The 14,673-nt window shown below is 45.9% G+C and overlaps 1 protein-coding gene across 8 annotated transcripts in view; it reads left to right on the top strand.

Moving 5' to 3' along the window:
* Window positions 1-14,673, top strand: part of tab2 (TGF-beta activated kinase 1 (MAP3K7) binding protein 2) — a 34,447-nt gene that overhangs the window by 16,408 nt on the left and 3,366 nt on the right. For 3 of the 8 annotated variants that reach the window (XM_034527113.1, XM_034527117.1, XM_034527119.1), the window contains exons 2-6: window positions 6,952-7,142; window positions 7,660-9,358; window positions 11,725-11,885; window positions 12,980-13,073; window positions 14,133-14,228. In XM_034527113.1, coding sequence (XP_034383004.1) covers window positions 7,041-7,142; window positions 7,660-9,358; window positions 11,725-11,885; window positions 12,980-13,073; window positions 14,133-14,228 — 2,152 coding nt within the window. In that variant the 5' untranslated portion in view covers window positions 6,952-7,040. The remainder of the gene's footprint in view (window positions 1-6,951; window positions 7,143-7,659; window positions 9,359-11,724; window positions 11,886-12,979; window positions 13,074-14,132; window positions 14,229-14,673) is intronic. The other 5 variants (XM_034527116.1, XM_034527118.1, XM_034527120.1 and 2 more) reach the window with 3 other exon arrangements.

Consider the following 14,673-nt stretch of genomic DNA (forward strand, 5'->3'; position numbering starts at 1 on the left):
ATCTCCTAAAGGGTGCGATATTTAAACTTCCAAACATAAAGGTTTTGAAGCCAATTTCAGCTGTCTCAACCTTTTCAAATATAATAATTATCTGTTAACAAATCCCTGAAGTTATTCAAAAGTGAAATAGATATTTGAGAGTGTTTGTAACAGCCAGACAGAAAAGATACCTTGGTGTTTCAGATTGGATGATTACTATGCATTAATGCACCAATAAAATAGAAGAACAATTTAAATGTATGTCTGAAGGCATTCAAAACCAGCAAATGCTGTGTAGGAAATGTATTCCTACTGTAAGATTACAGAGTAAGTGCTGGTGAGAGAGACCAAAGTATGTTTGAATACGTTGAGATCCCCACAGGGTTTATTCAACGTGCCTGTCATTCTTTTGAAACAACCTTTATTCCTTCCTGTTGAGTAAGAGGAAATGCAGACAATGAAACGTGTTTTTATACTGGAAAGGGAGCAAATCTTTGATTCTATAGACAGATGGTGCGGATGACGCGTTCAGTTGACTTACCCTGCATTAATAAAGGTAAAAAAGACATTTAAAAAACATAAAGTGTGTAAAAACAGTGGTAAATTCCTCCAATTCTATTTGAAGGAGCATAATAATTAGTCCAGCTGCTCTCAACCCTTTTTGGCTTGGAAACCTTTTTTTAAGTGAAGCACTTGAGTCACGATGACCCCTCTTGTCTGAATTGTGATCAGTTCAACCAAAGAGTGATGTTCCCTTCTAACACTGTTCCCTTTACATAGCAGAAGCCGGAAGAAGTAAAGCAATACGAAAGCAAATATTAGAGAAGTCAAGACTGTCTTTTCTTTTCTTAATTTCCTTTATCCTCGGGCCAACAGCGAAGCCTCAGCTGTACTTGTGATCAGGCCTGTTTATTGACAGAAAAAAAACCACGGGAACATTTTGCTTGCGGTCGCGGTGACTGCAGGTGAAAGACGGCTGTCAGGATCTACGACGGAACGCACATGTTTGTGCTTTAAGGAGCTGCTGCTGCTGGATGAGCTCAGCATTTTGTTTGCCCACAATATCTTGTGTTGAAGAGGTGGGAGGAGGAAGGGAGGACTTAAAAAGTGGGAGGGAGGTTGGAGTCGACTGGTGTCTGAGCCCAAGAACACGCACACACACACACACACACACACACACACACAGAGACAGAAAAGCAAGCTGCAGCAAGCGCCCAACAGCTTCACCTACTTGCCACTTCTAAATACCCTCCCGCTTTCCTTCTCTTCTTCTCATATACGGCTAAGACGGACACACCCGGCCTGTTTTTGTTGTTGTTGTTTTTTAACGGATACATTTACAGTATTTACAGGGGGAAACAAAAGTTGGACTGGCAGTCCATTGACTGCACAGAGGGCTCGTGGAGAGAGGTGCTCCTCCACGGTTCTAAGACCTCCCAGTTTCCCCACAGTGCCTTGAGAGGGGTTGATCAACCTGGGGAGCTGGTGTCCTCGCCTGCTTCCAATAAACCACCAGCTGCAGGCTGTGGTGCTGAAGAATTTTTGATTTCCTGCGCACACACACACACACTCTCACATGCACGCTTGCACACAAAGCGTTCCCAAAAAGTTTTAAAAAGTGGGCAACTAAAAGCCGAGCAGGCCGCTTACAGAGCTGATCCCAGCCCTGCGTGTGCACTCTGAGGCCCAGGCTTCATGGCACAGTTGAGTGCAATTTGAGTTCTGCACATAAAGTGCGGTTTTGTTTCTGCTCTCGAGTCGTTGCCTGGAACAAAAGAACTGCTTCATGCGTGGGGCTCGTGTGCAAGCCTTAACACACTCCACAATAAATGTGTTGTCTTCTAGTGTCGTCGTTATTATGATGAATTTAAAATAAAAACGTGTCTCGTGTACATTTGGGTGCATACATTACATCTGACCTCTGACCCAAGGAGGTTTAGGGGAAATGTTAGTCTAAAATGTATTTGTATCTCCGTAATGTGGAGGATTTGTCAATCTGAGCACATTAACTGGTAATAAGATTCCAGATTTACGCTCTCAGCTTGGCCTGACCTTTCACAGAGCAATTTCCAGGATGTTTTACGACAATCTTGTTGAAGATGCACAAAAAGTTTCCATTGATGACACAATTGCAGTTTATCTTGAAGGTTTATTTCAGTTGGACATGTGACATTAATACGGTGGGAAATCACTTTGATTCAGTGGGTCACAGCTTTTTTTGTGATGACTCAAAAAGCTCTACCGTTAAGACTGCTTCCCCCCCGGCAAAAGTTTCCATGCAGGTCTGTGCGTTCCTACGTCCCTTCGTGGGAGGCAAGGCCTGGCCTGCGGTTCCTCAAGAGTCATCGAATCGGAACAAAATGTAGAGAAAAGAATATCAAAAGTGGAGGAAATCGAGGCGCATTCTTTGAAAGCGTTTTTGAAAACATTGAAGGAATGGCATGGGAAGGAAGCACGGTGGGCCCTCTCCTTGGGACCGCTGCCGTTTGGCTGTTTCCATCAGGTCGGCAATCTGACACACTGCGAGCTGCACTGCTGAAACCGGTCTCCACGTTACAGCAGAGCAAAGTCGCTGGACCTTCGAACGCTATGCGGCCCGACAAATCCAACCGATTTGATATGCATGTCGCCTCGGGATTTTTTTGGTCTCCTCATCGAGGGGATTCTTCGCGTCCTCCGGGCGTAAATTGCTGTCTAATATATGACTGGACATTAGCTTTGTTGCAGCAATAAGATCGGGAGTCATGCACAGGACTGGATATTGGTCCGTTTTGAGTACTTTCAGCTGTTTGTATGCCGCTCTGTACTACAGTATCTTGTGAATGTGCATGCGTGTCAGTGAATGAACAGGACACAAACGCGCACACAAGCGCGTCCGTAGGCCTGTCAGCGCCCCTCAGCAGCGTCCACAGCCAATTAGTCTCTTTTTTATTTGTTTGAATTGTGCTGGACCAGTTAGACGTTGCGTGCACTGCCTATAGACCGCTTCTCAATGCTGCACAGGATGTTCCTGATTGAAGTCCACATGGATCCCTCCTGTTTCCACAGTATTCAGCATTCACCACATTTGGACCGCCGATTGGCCGAAAGATTCGGCGTGTGCGTGTGTGTGATTTCCCCAGTAATGTGTAGACCCTTTGTTTACACCAGCTTGTTTTGTGTGGGCTATCGCAGCGGCCACAGAGCCAGGTGCTGGGCTGCTATTTCTGCCAAAAGACTCCTTGATCATTTGTACATTTTTATTCAGGTTTTAATTAATTTGGAAGTTTTTAAGGTGCTTTCGCTCTGGCGGAGTGAATGAGCCCATTGATGGAGCATGGCAGGCCTGCTACTTGCAGAAATGAGTGTGGGACTGTGGGTCAATGCTTTGGCATGGCGAATAACAGCCCCAGCAATAGAAGCTTTGTCTCTATCTCTGCTGGCAGGGCAGCGCTGCCCCGGGCCCTGTTCCACCAGCTCCTCCAGGGACTGCAAGGGCTAATCTGCCCCCCTCGGAGCCCTCTCCCCACACACACACATGGGCAGGCTCAAGGCCTATAATTCTGTACAGCGAAGAGGTGTCAACCTTTTTGGTTTTTGAAGCCAGAAAACAATCTAACCACACTGTTGACCTATAACTGGGTCAGCCGCCAAGTAGTGAATTACCTTTCCCACAATGCCTGTAGCTGCCCAGCGTCCCGAGCAGAGCCTGAACGGCGGGCTGTTATCTGGCTCCGGTCCAGTTACGTCTCATCTCGGAATTGTTTAAACACGTAATTGTATTAGGCTCCAAAAGTGGTGTGCGAAGTTGAACACTTTAAAGGCCTCGTTTGGAGACTTAATCTGTTGGGAGTGGGGCTTGGGGCTTTACTGGAGGCGGCAAGATTTGCTCTAAACATGTAATATGAGATATTAATCTGTTCTCCTCAGGTTTGCTTTAAGAGGCTCTCAATGCTGCATTTTGTGCTGCTTTATTGAGAAAAAATATTTATTATGATGGCATAAGTGCAACATTTTAGATTGGCTTGTTTTGTAAAAGACCCCCCAAAACGGCCTCTACTGATCCAGGATAGGCTTGGGGGGGCACAAGGAGTAAACGACACGAAAATGCGAAATACATGCATGCGAATATTTCGAGGGCTTTTATTGTGAAAGGTAAGAACAGAAGGAGTGGATCAGGTCTACGGTGCCTTTTGTCAAGGTTGAAAAGAAAAACAAAGTGCGTCTTCTCTGACTGTGGAGCCTCCCTGTTGTTGTATGCTATAGTGAATGTTTTGAATGCGTCCGTGATCGGTTGATGCCTTTTATTAGCGTAGTATTCCCGTTCTGGTTAAAGTGCTTGCAATAAACAAAACAAAAGACGGATATGAAAAAAAATATTGACATGCACGATAAAGACTACCCCGGTGTTTAAGAGTCTCAGTCCCAATCCAGATGTTGACGAGTTTTCTCTTTCATGTAGGGGGTCTTGATAGTAGCTCAGAAACAAATATATGCATCTCCTTCTTTCCATGGTCCATATCTGAGTTATGCTTGGCTTTACCTTCCTGCTGTCTACTGAGGGCCACTTAGGTTGAGCCAGCTCTCCTATCAGTTAGCCCCCCCTCTGTAGCACAGGTCCTGCTCTCTCTTGAGTTCAGGCTCCTCCTTGCAGCTGACGCCCCACTGTTCAGTAGCCGAACGGCTCCTCCTCCTGTTACCAGCCACAGCTACATCCACTATACAGATGCTCTGTAAGGCCCATTTACGATCTATGAGGGCATTACACATCCTCATGGCTTAGATAAGACAGTAGAGCAGCTGCTCGGATAAATACTTTGTCTTCCTGGTAGAACTCTTGGCCCCCCCCCCGAAACAGTGCGGTCAAAAAGAAAGCGTGTGGGATAACACACAGGCATGGCTGTCATGCACTTAACACTTTCAAGTTCTCAGGACTGTTCTGCCCCGCGGCGCTGCTCTTTTCTTGTCTTGTTTTCTTTGCCTCGGCCCTTAAACGTAGTCGAGTAACTTTTGGGGAGGTGAGCTTGCATCTGGAGGCGTGCCAGATAGAATCCTGGGAACGAGCTTATGTTGTGTTCACCAACAAGTCGAGTACACCTACCAACTAGGGCTGCAACTAACAATTATTTTAATAATCGATTAATCTGTCGATTATTTGTTTGATTAATCGCATTTAAAAAAACAAAACAATTTCCAACCCTTTATTCAGAAAATGCACAGGTAACAGGTACCGTAAATTCCGGACTATAGAGCGCACCTATCTATAGGCCACACCTGCTAATTTTTAAAAGAAATTGTACATAAATAAGATGCACTTGTCTATAAACCGCATGAAAAGGGGGCGTGGCTTGTCTCCCTAAAAACAGTTATTTCCACCATTCACCACGGAATAAATAACCACTAGTTCTGCTTTATACTTGTTGTGGACATCCCATAAACGTCGGAACATCTAACGCCCTCGTGTTTGGGGGGGGGGGGGGGGGGGGGCTTGTCTCTGTAAAAACAGCCGTCCACCACGGGGAAAATAAACAATAGTTCTGGCACAACGCTACGGGTCTCTCCGATGGTCTTTGCTCTACCGGCTTTTTTTTTTTGCCCTGCGCTCAACTCAACTTTTTTTTAAATTTTTATACTCAAACATCTCCGCGTCTTATTGGGTGGCGTAATAATCGCGCGACACAACAAATCGATAATGCAATTCGTTGCCAACTATTTTAATAATCGATTTTATCGATTCGTTGTTGCAGCCCTACTACCAACCTTTTTCTTTTTAAATGTAGCGGTGTCATTCAACAGCTCTGCAATAATCCTACCTTTTGTGAAGGTGATACGGTTCAGTTTTCAGAAACTGTTTTAAGCAAGATTCATTTTTTTTTAAACTTTATTTTAATTTTGGGGGCTGTAAATCGTGGTGTTCTTGAACTTTGTTCTAGTATTTTGGAGACTCAATATCAGAAACGCATCCCAGCATAAATCATAGTATTATTGATCAACAGCCGGTCACAGCAGCAGATCAGTCAGGCAGGTTTTGGCGATTTGCAGTCGAACAGACATCTGTTCAAATATTACCTGATCGTACCTCTCCTGTAATTGTTGATTGATTTTATGGTATTTGAAGAAAAAAAAGATCAGAAAACCAGTGTTAAATAATTCACATCACTGGTAAGCTCTGTGGGTTATTTTAAGTCCTTTTTTCCTATCTGAATGTGGGTGTGGGGGCAGTTAGACATGGCAAAATGGCGTGGGCCACTGAAGGAACGCTTTTCATGTGGCATTAAAGTATAAAATGAAGCGAGCAACAGTGTGTGCAGAAGGTTTGCTGGTAGGCCCTTTGGAAAAGGCATTTTCTCTGGTTGATTCAGGGTTATGAGATAAATACAAACAAATGTCCCACATTCCTGTGTGAGATGGGGGGGGCAAAGCAGTTTTATAGTCTTTGTGCAGTGTCAGAAATAATGTTTGATTCTCAAGGATCAACTGTTCTACAGATCTGCCTTACGTTGAAGCTCAACAGATCTTTACGCAGACCAGCCCCCCCCACCCTGTCCTTAATATGCGAGCGTTGACGTTGAGATGAATTGGAAAAGCTGGTTTTCAGTAGTCAGTCAGAGGTGGTTTCCTCCCTCTGCTGCTCTTTTATTAAGGAGCTCTGTGTGGAGGAGGGCTTCTGAAATGAATGCCATGTATTCTCGCAGAGGATCTGTGAACTTTTGTTTTGAAAGCTCCCCAACCTCAATGAAATCAACAACCTCAAACGTCTGACGGATGTCTTGTAGGGTGGACTTGCAGTGGACCACATTGGCTCCTTCTCTGCCACTTGGACGTTTTTAGTCGTAACAAAACGCAGACGTCTCCAGCTCATATTACTTTGTGAAGATTCCCTTCCGACTAAAGGGAAAATTAGTGTCTGCCTATGCTGTTTTTACAAAAGTCAAATGGAGGGAACTTTCTCATTGGATGCTTTCCTTTTTCTTCTTCTTTTTTTGATTTTAGAAGATGTTCAAGATGAAGGCGGTTTGCTGCCACGACTGACGCCCCAGCGCGCTGAACAGAACGAGCACTCCTGACCTGGCAACATACGAATGGCCCAGGGAAGCCACCAGATTGACATTCAGGTTTTGCATGACCTGTGCCACAAGTTCCCTGAAGTCCCAGAGGGTGTTGTCTCCCAGTGTGTTCTGCAGGTGGGCAAGTTCTAACATCTTGACCCCAGAGGTGTATGGATATTTTTGCAGACACTATCCCGCACTGTACATATATCTTTGTTTATAAGATCTGTTATATGTTATGTGTTCATGTTAAAAATAGATATGTATTTTGCAGATTCAATTCAAATCAGATGTATTTTTTTTTGTTGCTCAAAATCAGAAATGTGTCTCCTGATGTCAATAACAGACTGGGGTCTACTGCTATGTAGTGGTGTAAGGGACCATTGTCGATCCGTGATTTTTTGATGGCGGTTAAAAGGATTTTTGGGACGTTGGCAAAATAAATAAAAATAAAAATTGGTCTGGAGCCTTGTAGACCAGCTGCTATAACAACAAAGGGATCTGGATCGGCCAGTTAGGAATGTTTTTAATTGATGGTAAAATGGCAATGATCAAAAAACTGTATGGATCTTAGCCTTATTGCCTTGTAGGATTCTCATCTGAAACGCTGATATTGCATCATAAACTGATTTCCTCTCCGTCTCTCCTTCAGAACAACAACAATTTAGACGCCTGCTGTGAATACTTGTCCCAGATCAGTCCGGGCTACCTTTACAGCGAGGAAGGAAACCTTGGCTTCTCGGAAGACCCCGGTTTCATCAGGCTTCGCAATCACATGACCCAGCTGAACCTGGGCTTGCAGTCTCAGAATGTGCACGTTGCCCCGGTTCGGGACGACCTGAGAATGAACGGCAGTCGAACTCTGGCCCACAGCCTGAGCGACGGGCCCCTCCAGAAAGGCCAGGCCCCCAACAGTGACTTCTTTCAGCAGGAGCCCCAGTCAGCCCCAGTGCAGGTGCCCTCCAGCATCAATGTGTTCGGTGGGATGGAGCCCACACGAAAACCGCAGCCCCCGCAGCACCTCGGACTCTACCCTCTGGGTGTCAAAGGATCAACTATGGGTGTCCAGCAGGCACCGCGCTTCAACCCCATCACCGTGACGCTAGCACCCCACATCCAGCAGGGCCGCAACACACCCACTTCTTTGCACATACACGGCGGTCCACAGCCGGGCCTTGGCAGCCCACAGGGTAACTCTATCTACATCAGGCCCTATGTCAGCCAGTCTGGTACGAGCCGGCAGAACCAGCAGCAGGGAGGCAGGGCCCAGTACAGCCCCACTTCCCAACCCCAGCAGCAGATCTACCAGATCTCACACCCCTCTTCCTTGTCCGGCTCGTGGTCCGGCCCTCAGCACGCCGCCTCCTCACATACCTCACAGCACCAGACCTTGGGCCACCAGACCTCGCACGTCTACATGCCGATTAGCTCCCCCACGAATCCCCAGGCGCCCTCCATCCTCCCCACTGGAAGCCAGACCTCCTCCTCCGGCGTCTCCTCATGCTCCTCTTCCTCCTCCTCCTCTTCTGTCATGCCCACCTCTCTGTCCACCATCAGCCAGTACAACATCCAGAACATCTCCACTGGCCCGCGGAAGAATCAGATAGAGATCAAACTTGAATCTCCTCAGAGGAGCAACTCTACAACCACGACCGCCGTGCTGCGGACAAGCAGCGGGCCCCGGTCCTCCTCAACGTCCTCCTCCTGCCCTTCTTCTTCTTCCTCCTGTTCAACCGGGGTGGCCACTGTCCCCACCACCCCTCTCTCCATCGGAGGCCCAGGTCTGAGCCGCAGCCAGCCCACTGTTTACATCTCTGCCAGCCCGCCTACTGCTGCTACCGCTCCCTCTGACGAGGCCGTCGTGGCCTCAACCGGCTCTCGCTCTCAACCCAAGTTTTACATTTCTGCCAATGCCTCCAGCGACGACAGTGGGGGTAGGAACCCTCCCACAGTCTACATCTCAGCCAACCCTCCCTTGCAAGGGCCCTCGGGTGCCAGAAACATGGGGGGCCAAGTGAGCATGGGCCCCGCGTACATCCACCACCATCCACCGAAGTCCCGTGCCTCTTTAGGAGCGGGAGGCACGGCTTCGTCCCCGCGCGTGGTGGTGACACAGCCCAACACCAAATACACTTTTAAAATCACAGTGTCCCCCAATAAACCCCCGGCGGTGTCCCCCGGAGTCGTGTCCCCTACGTTTGAGCCCAACAACCTCCTCAGCCTCCCCTCAGACCACCACTTTGTGGAGCCCGACCCCCTCCATCTCTCAGACCCGCTGTCGCCACACAGGGAGAGGCCGAGCGAGCCGCGCAGACTCAGCATGGGCTCTGATGATGCAGCGTACACACAAGGTGAGCAATGCCGAGCATCGGCACACTGATCATAAGTCTTTATGCACGAAGAGAAACAAATGCAGGAGGCCAAATAGAAAAAATAACACCACTTTGCAAAAATACGTTCTCTCAAGCCTGCAAGTTTGCAGATACATTTCTGTCTTGTTAGAGCTGTTTGTTTCACAGTTTATTGGTTGTTTGGCAAATGTCAAGTGGCTTAAGAGTGCACAGTGATGTGCAGTTTTTTTTCCTTTTCTCTACCAACAGTGGGTCAAACTCTTTTTCCATCGCTTCCTGCCAAGACAGTAATGTTACTACAAAGTATACTGTGTGATTTACTAAGTCTCTTTCCATAACATTGACTGTAGTGCATTTCTTGAGCCAAGCTGTGTATACTTGCTGTCACAAATGTTCAGTCGCTGGAGGCAACGCTGCTCTACATGTCCGCCCCTGTGAGGTAGACCAAAGTGAAGGTGACTCACTGCGATGATGTTGGTGTGAGTCGCGGCCTTCGCTCCGTCGACCTCTCAGACTGGTGTGATTCTGTTGTGAGTCAAACGCGTCAGAGTACACTGTCGTTTCCTTTTTTGGGCGTCTGACTATCACGTGTGAGTCACCGGCTTTTGGCTCATGCACGGAGGTGACTACCACCAAGAGGGGTTTCACACCAGGCATGCTGCCTCTGCTGCTGACCCTCATCAGCCCACTTTCCCCCTGACTTTGGCCTGTAGAAAAATACATATTGACACCAAAGCTGTATGTGGTAAAAAAATACACACCTCTTGACTGTTAATTAAATATGAATTGCCGATGGTAACCTACACCAGTCACCATTCATGCCAGGTCTCTAGCAGAATAACATTATTATAATCGCATAATGTTGAGGACCGGGTTCTGGTTGGCAATGTGAAGGCATTTGTTCCAGCAAAGGTTAAAGAAAAACGTTTTTATATCTTCCATAATGTTGCCAGACACCTCTAATAACACTAACAGTCTAGTCTATCAGTGGCTAAAACAAACACTTTTAGTGGACGCACAACGAACGTGAGGAGCATGTTTGGCGGCTGCACCGTTTCCCCTCCATAATGGACCAAATTCCAAAAGTTGTTGTTGTCCCCTTTAGTCACTAAGAAAGAAAAACATGGGGAAAATAGGATCCAGGTTTAATAAATACTCAGGCCAATTTTTAGAATCCAAAACATTCTTTTGATTATGCAAGTCTTTCTGCTGGCCACTGACAAAAACACACGATAAAAGTAGGAGTTGCTGATGTAGAATGAGGCGGGGTCAGGGGTCATATGGATGAGGAAAGAAGAGAGCGGTCACTCATCCATCGCACAGCTTACTTGAAATGATAAAAACATAATTGAATGGGTTTGCGAAGAAGGAAGACGAGGCTTTAAAACAGCATCATTATCACATATTTAATATAACAACATGTTGAAGCCATCAGCCAAACGCCAGGACTATTATAAGGCACATTTACCTCATTGCACTTCGTCACGTTAATGTTCAAGTGTCGGGCTCATGTTGTCATACCGTGTGACTTATATTGAGCAAACGGGTAGCAGTTTAGCTCGAGGATATTATGATGGGAGAACGAGGCTGCGAATAATATGTAATAATAATAATAGTTCCATCCTAATGTCTTCTCCTAACCACTTTTCCGTGACCTCGATGGAAAACGTTGTCCAAAATCACAGGATGTATTCAATTTGTCCATAGTGTACAATTACACAGCTTGATGGGTGGATGTTATTGAAGGCCTATTAGATACTACTGGGTTGTGTCACTCAGTTAGGAAGTTGTCAAGTGGCATGTGTTGTGGAGCAAGAGAGTGAGAAAGTGTTGTTCGTCATCGAAAGTCTGCGTGGGAGGGGTTGCGACCTGTCAAACGGATTCAGGAACTAAGGTGAATTATGGGAAGCGCGCTGTAGAGACTTGAGCAGAACATGTGCACGGTGGAAAAAAGGGTCTGCATTAAACATCTGATCTTCCCACAATATGTGATGAAACGCAGGCAGTGGAATCTGATGTAGTTCCCCCGTTCCTCCTCACGCAAAGTTGTTTTTTATGCCCAGAACCGGTTTGACTGGGGTATGGAGGATAATTGCTGTTAACATACGATACTGACACATTTTCAAAGTGATCTTTATACCCAGTTTGGATTTGCAGTTTTTAGTTACGAGAAATTTCTCCTCCATATAATCTTTGAATTTGCACCCTCTCGTGATTGCGTGTCATGCAAAATGTATGTGTACGTGTTCTCACTCGCTGTATGCCAGTGAATAAATGATTTAATTAATTAATTAATGCAGTAACGCAGAGGAGACAGTGATGTGAATGATTTAACGTGTGTGTGTGTGTGTGTGTGTGTTCTGCAGCGTTGTTGGTACATCAGAAGGCCCGGATGGAGAGGCTGTGGCACGAGCTGGAGCTGAAGAAGAAGAAGCTGGAGAAGCTAAAAGAGGAGGTCAACGAGATGGAGAACGACCTGACCAGGAGACGGCTGGAGAGATCCAACTCGGCCTCCCAAATTCCTTCTGTAAGCTTCATTCAGGGATTGTTTTTAAAGATGCATATTTGATGGTTTTTGCTCCCCCCGTACGTAATGCTACTAAGGTTGCTGTTTTATAGTATGGGCCTTAATCAGCCAGTTGCCCAATTCTAATGTTAAAAACTGATATTTATTGTTTACAGTAATCATCAGCTTCAGAGTTTGGTGCTCATATTTCCCAGCTATCACCAGCCAGAATGTAGAAAAGTTGGGACATTTGAAGGGGAAAATATCAAGGAATTCAAACCAACATCTTTCATTGGCAACTCAATCATTTAAAAAATTATTTTATTAGCAGCCATCAGAGAGATGTTCTTCATAACTGCAAACAGATGCTCCCCTGGTTATTACTGACAGTTAAAAGCTGAGCAGACAAAACAAAACGATCTTTGTCACGTTGCCATTCTTGGTCCCTGCTCGTGGCACATCAACACACCCTGACACTCTGTTGATTACAGGGTCTGTTTATGATTTGGCTGATGTAGTTCCATATTTTTCCGACGTGGCTTCACAGTTCCCCCTGGAGCTGCGCGGCACGTCCCGCAGCTGCGACGGCGTGCGTTCAAAAGAAACCGTAAAAGTTAATACGCCTTCATATTTATCGGCGGCACAACGTTAAGATTTGCAGCTGTGAGTTTGGTGAAAACCTCTCGGGTTCAGTGCCGCTCTGAGCTTTATTTGTCGAGTCATCTGTTTCTATCGGCTGTTAAAGTTTGGGTCAACGGGAGGAGAGGAGAGGAGAGGAGAGGAGAGGAGAGGAGAGGAGAGGAGAGGAGAGGAGAGGAGAGGAGAGGAGGCTGCGGAAGGTCAATTGGCTGGTGTGTGTGTGTGTGTGTGTGTGTGTGTGTGTGTGTGTGTGTGTGTGTGTGTGTGTGTGTGTGTGTGTGTGTGTGTGTGTGTGTGTGTGTGTGTGTGTGTGTGTGTGTGTGTGTGTGTGTGTGTGTGTGTGTGTGTGTGTGTGTGTGTGTGTGTGTGTGTGTGTGTGTGTGTGTGTGTGTGTGTGTGTGTGTGTGTGTGTGTGTGTGTGTGTGTGTGTGTGTGTCAGTCAGCTGATCCCCTCTCACTGTCTCATTCTTTTCCAGATTGAGGAAATGAAGCAGTTGCGATGCAAAAACAGGTCCCTGCAGATCGACATTGACTGCCTCACAAAAGAAATTGATCTCCTTCAAACCAGAGGTACGATTCCCTCTCCGATACATAATCATTGATATTCTCCCCTAAATAAGGTGAACAGTAAGTCCATTTTTGATCCGGGGCCCGCAGCTGCTCACATCCTCTCTGCACACACACACACACACACACACACACTTAAGGTACTGCCATTGTGCTGTTAACGACCAGTTCTTCCTGAATTGCATCCTGTCGCTGGTCGGCAACAAGGGATTTATTGGCCCCCTGGTAGCACTCCACCGGTGACAGAAACCGAGCCGCCGACCAGCAGCTTCACACAGGTGAAGGGGAGCCAAGAATGAATAGACCTGCTGGTTCCTGAGATTTAATGTCAGACATAAACCGTGGCCAGTTATGATGTCAAGTCACAAGCGGTTTAATTGTTTGATCTCCGCCAGGTGTAAGCCTGTGTGGAGGTCATGCTTTCTGTCCTGTGTGTGTCTGTCTGTCCACGGCTAATCTCACTTACAAATGGATTTTTATTTTGTCCTCTTTTATTACCGTGTGCTCAAGAACCTCTCGTGTTTTTGAAAACCCTATGTTATTCAATGTTTCATGCTGTCATTGACTGCTGACTCTTCAGTAGCCTAACCAGCTTGTTGCAAGTGATCAACAAACTGTACAGAAAGGGCATTTTCAGCAATCGACTCGGCTGAAACCAACCTGCCGAGTCTGAAATACCAAACATTAGGCACTAGATGAAATTAATAAATCCCACCATCTCGACTGTAAGTGAGCCAGGAGGGACAACTGAGTGAGATTGGCCTCCTCATCGTTTGGGAGGGGAGAAGGAGACTCACCTAGCGGGGGTGGTGTTGGAGACACAGCTGAAGTGGTATTTGTTTCAAGCAGTGCTCAACACTTTAATGAATCCAGCATGTCACTGGTCGCTTGGCCATCCGTTCTCTCCCTTTCAAATTTTAAGAGACCCATCGAATTGACCATTTGTGTGACTGGGTCTCGACGGGAGATTACGGTTATGTGTGGTTCCAACTCTTGAGTTTATAGATGTTTCAGATACTGTTGGATAATGTCAATCTTTCTTTTCTCTCCATCTGTTTACAGGACCACACTTTAATCTTAGTGCAATCCATAATTTTTATGACAACATGGGATTCCTTGGTCCTGTCCCACCAAAACCCAAAGGTACTTTATCTATTGGTAAGTTTAGAGGAGGCGGCATGGTCATTTCTGGACACTTTCCTTAAATGTACTTATTTTGGAATTACTACAATAGTATTGTCGCCTGTTATAATCTCTATCTATCGAGATATATATATATTTATATATATATATTTATTGATATTGTTACCTTATGGGCTGAAGATCAGGCCAGGCATAAGGTCATTTGTAATATCCATTTTTCATTCTTTCATTAATATATGTTTTGCATGACTTAATTTTTCAGACTGTACTTACTGACTTAAATGGGGTGTTGCACGTTTCAATTATCGTCGACAAATTCTTTATGAATGAGAAATGCAAATTCTCACCTTACATGAGCTCAAGAACCGAACCAGTTAACTTTAATTTCTTTCGTTTTCGTTTTCTTCTTCTTTTAAACTGTTGAGACGCGATGTCGTCTATTATTTTTTTTTAATAAACA

This window comes from Cyclopterus lumpus, chromosome 24 (genome assembly GCF_009769545.1).
Source record: "Cyclopterus lumpus isolate fCycLum1 chromosome 24, fCycLum1.pri, whole genome shotgun sequence".
NCBI lineage: Eukaryota > Metazoa > Chordata > Actinopteri > Perciformes > Cyclopteridae > Cyclopterus > Cyclopterus lumpus.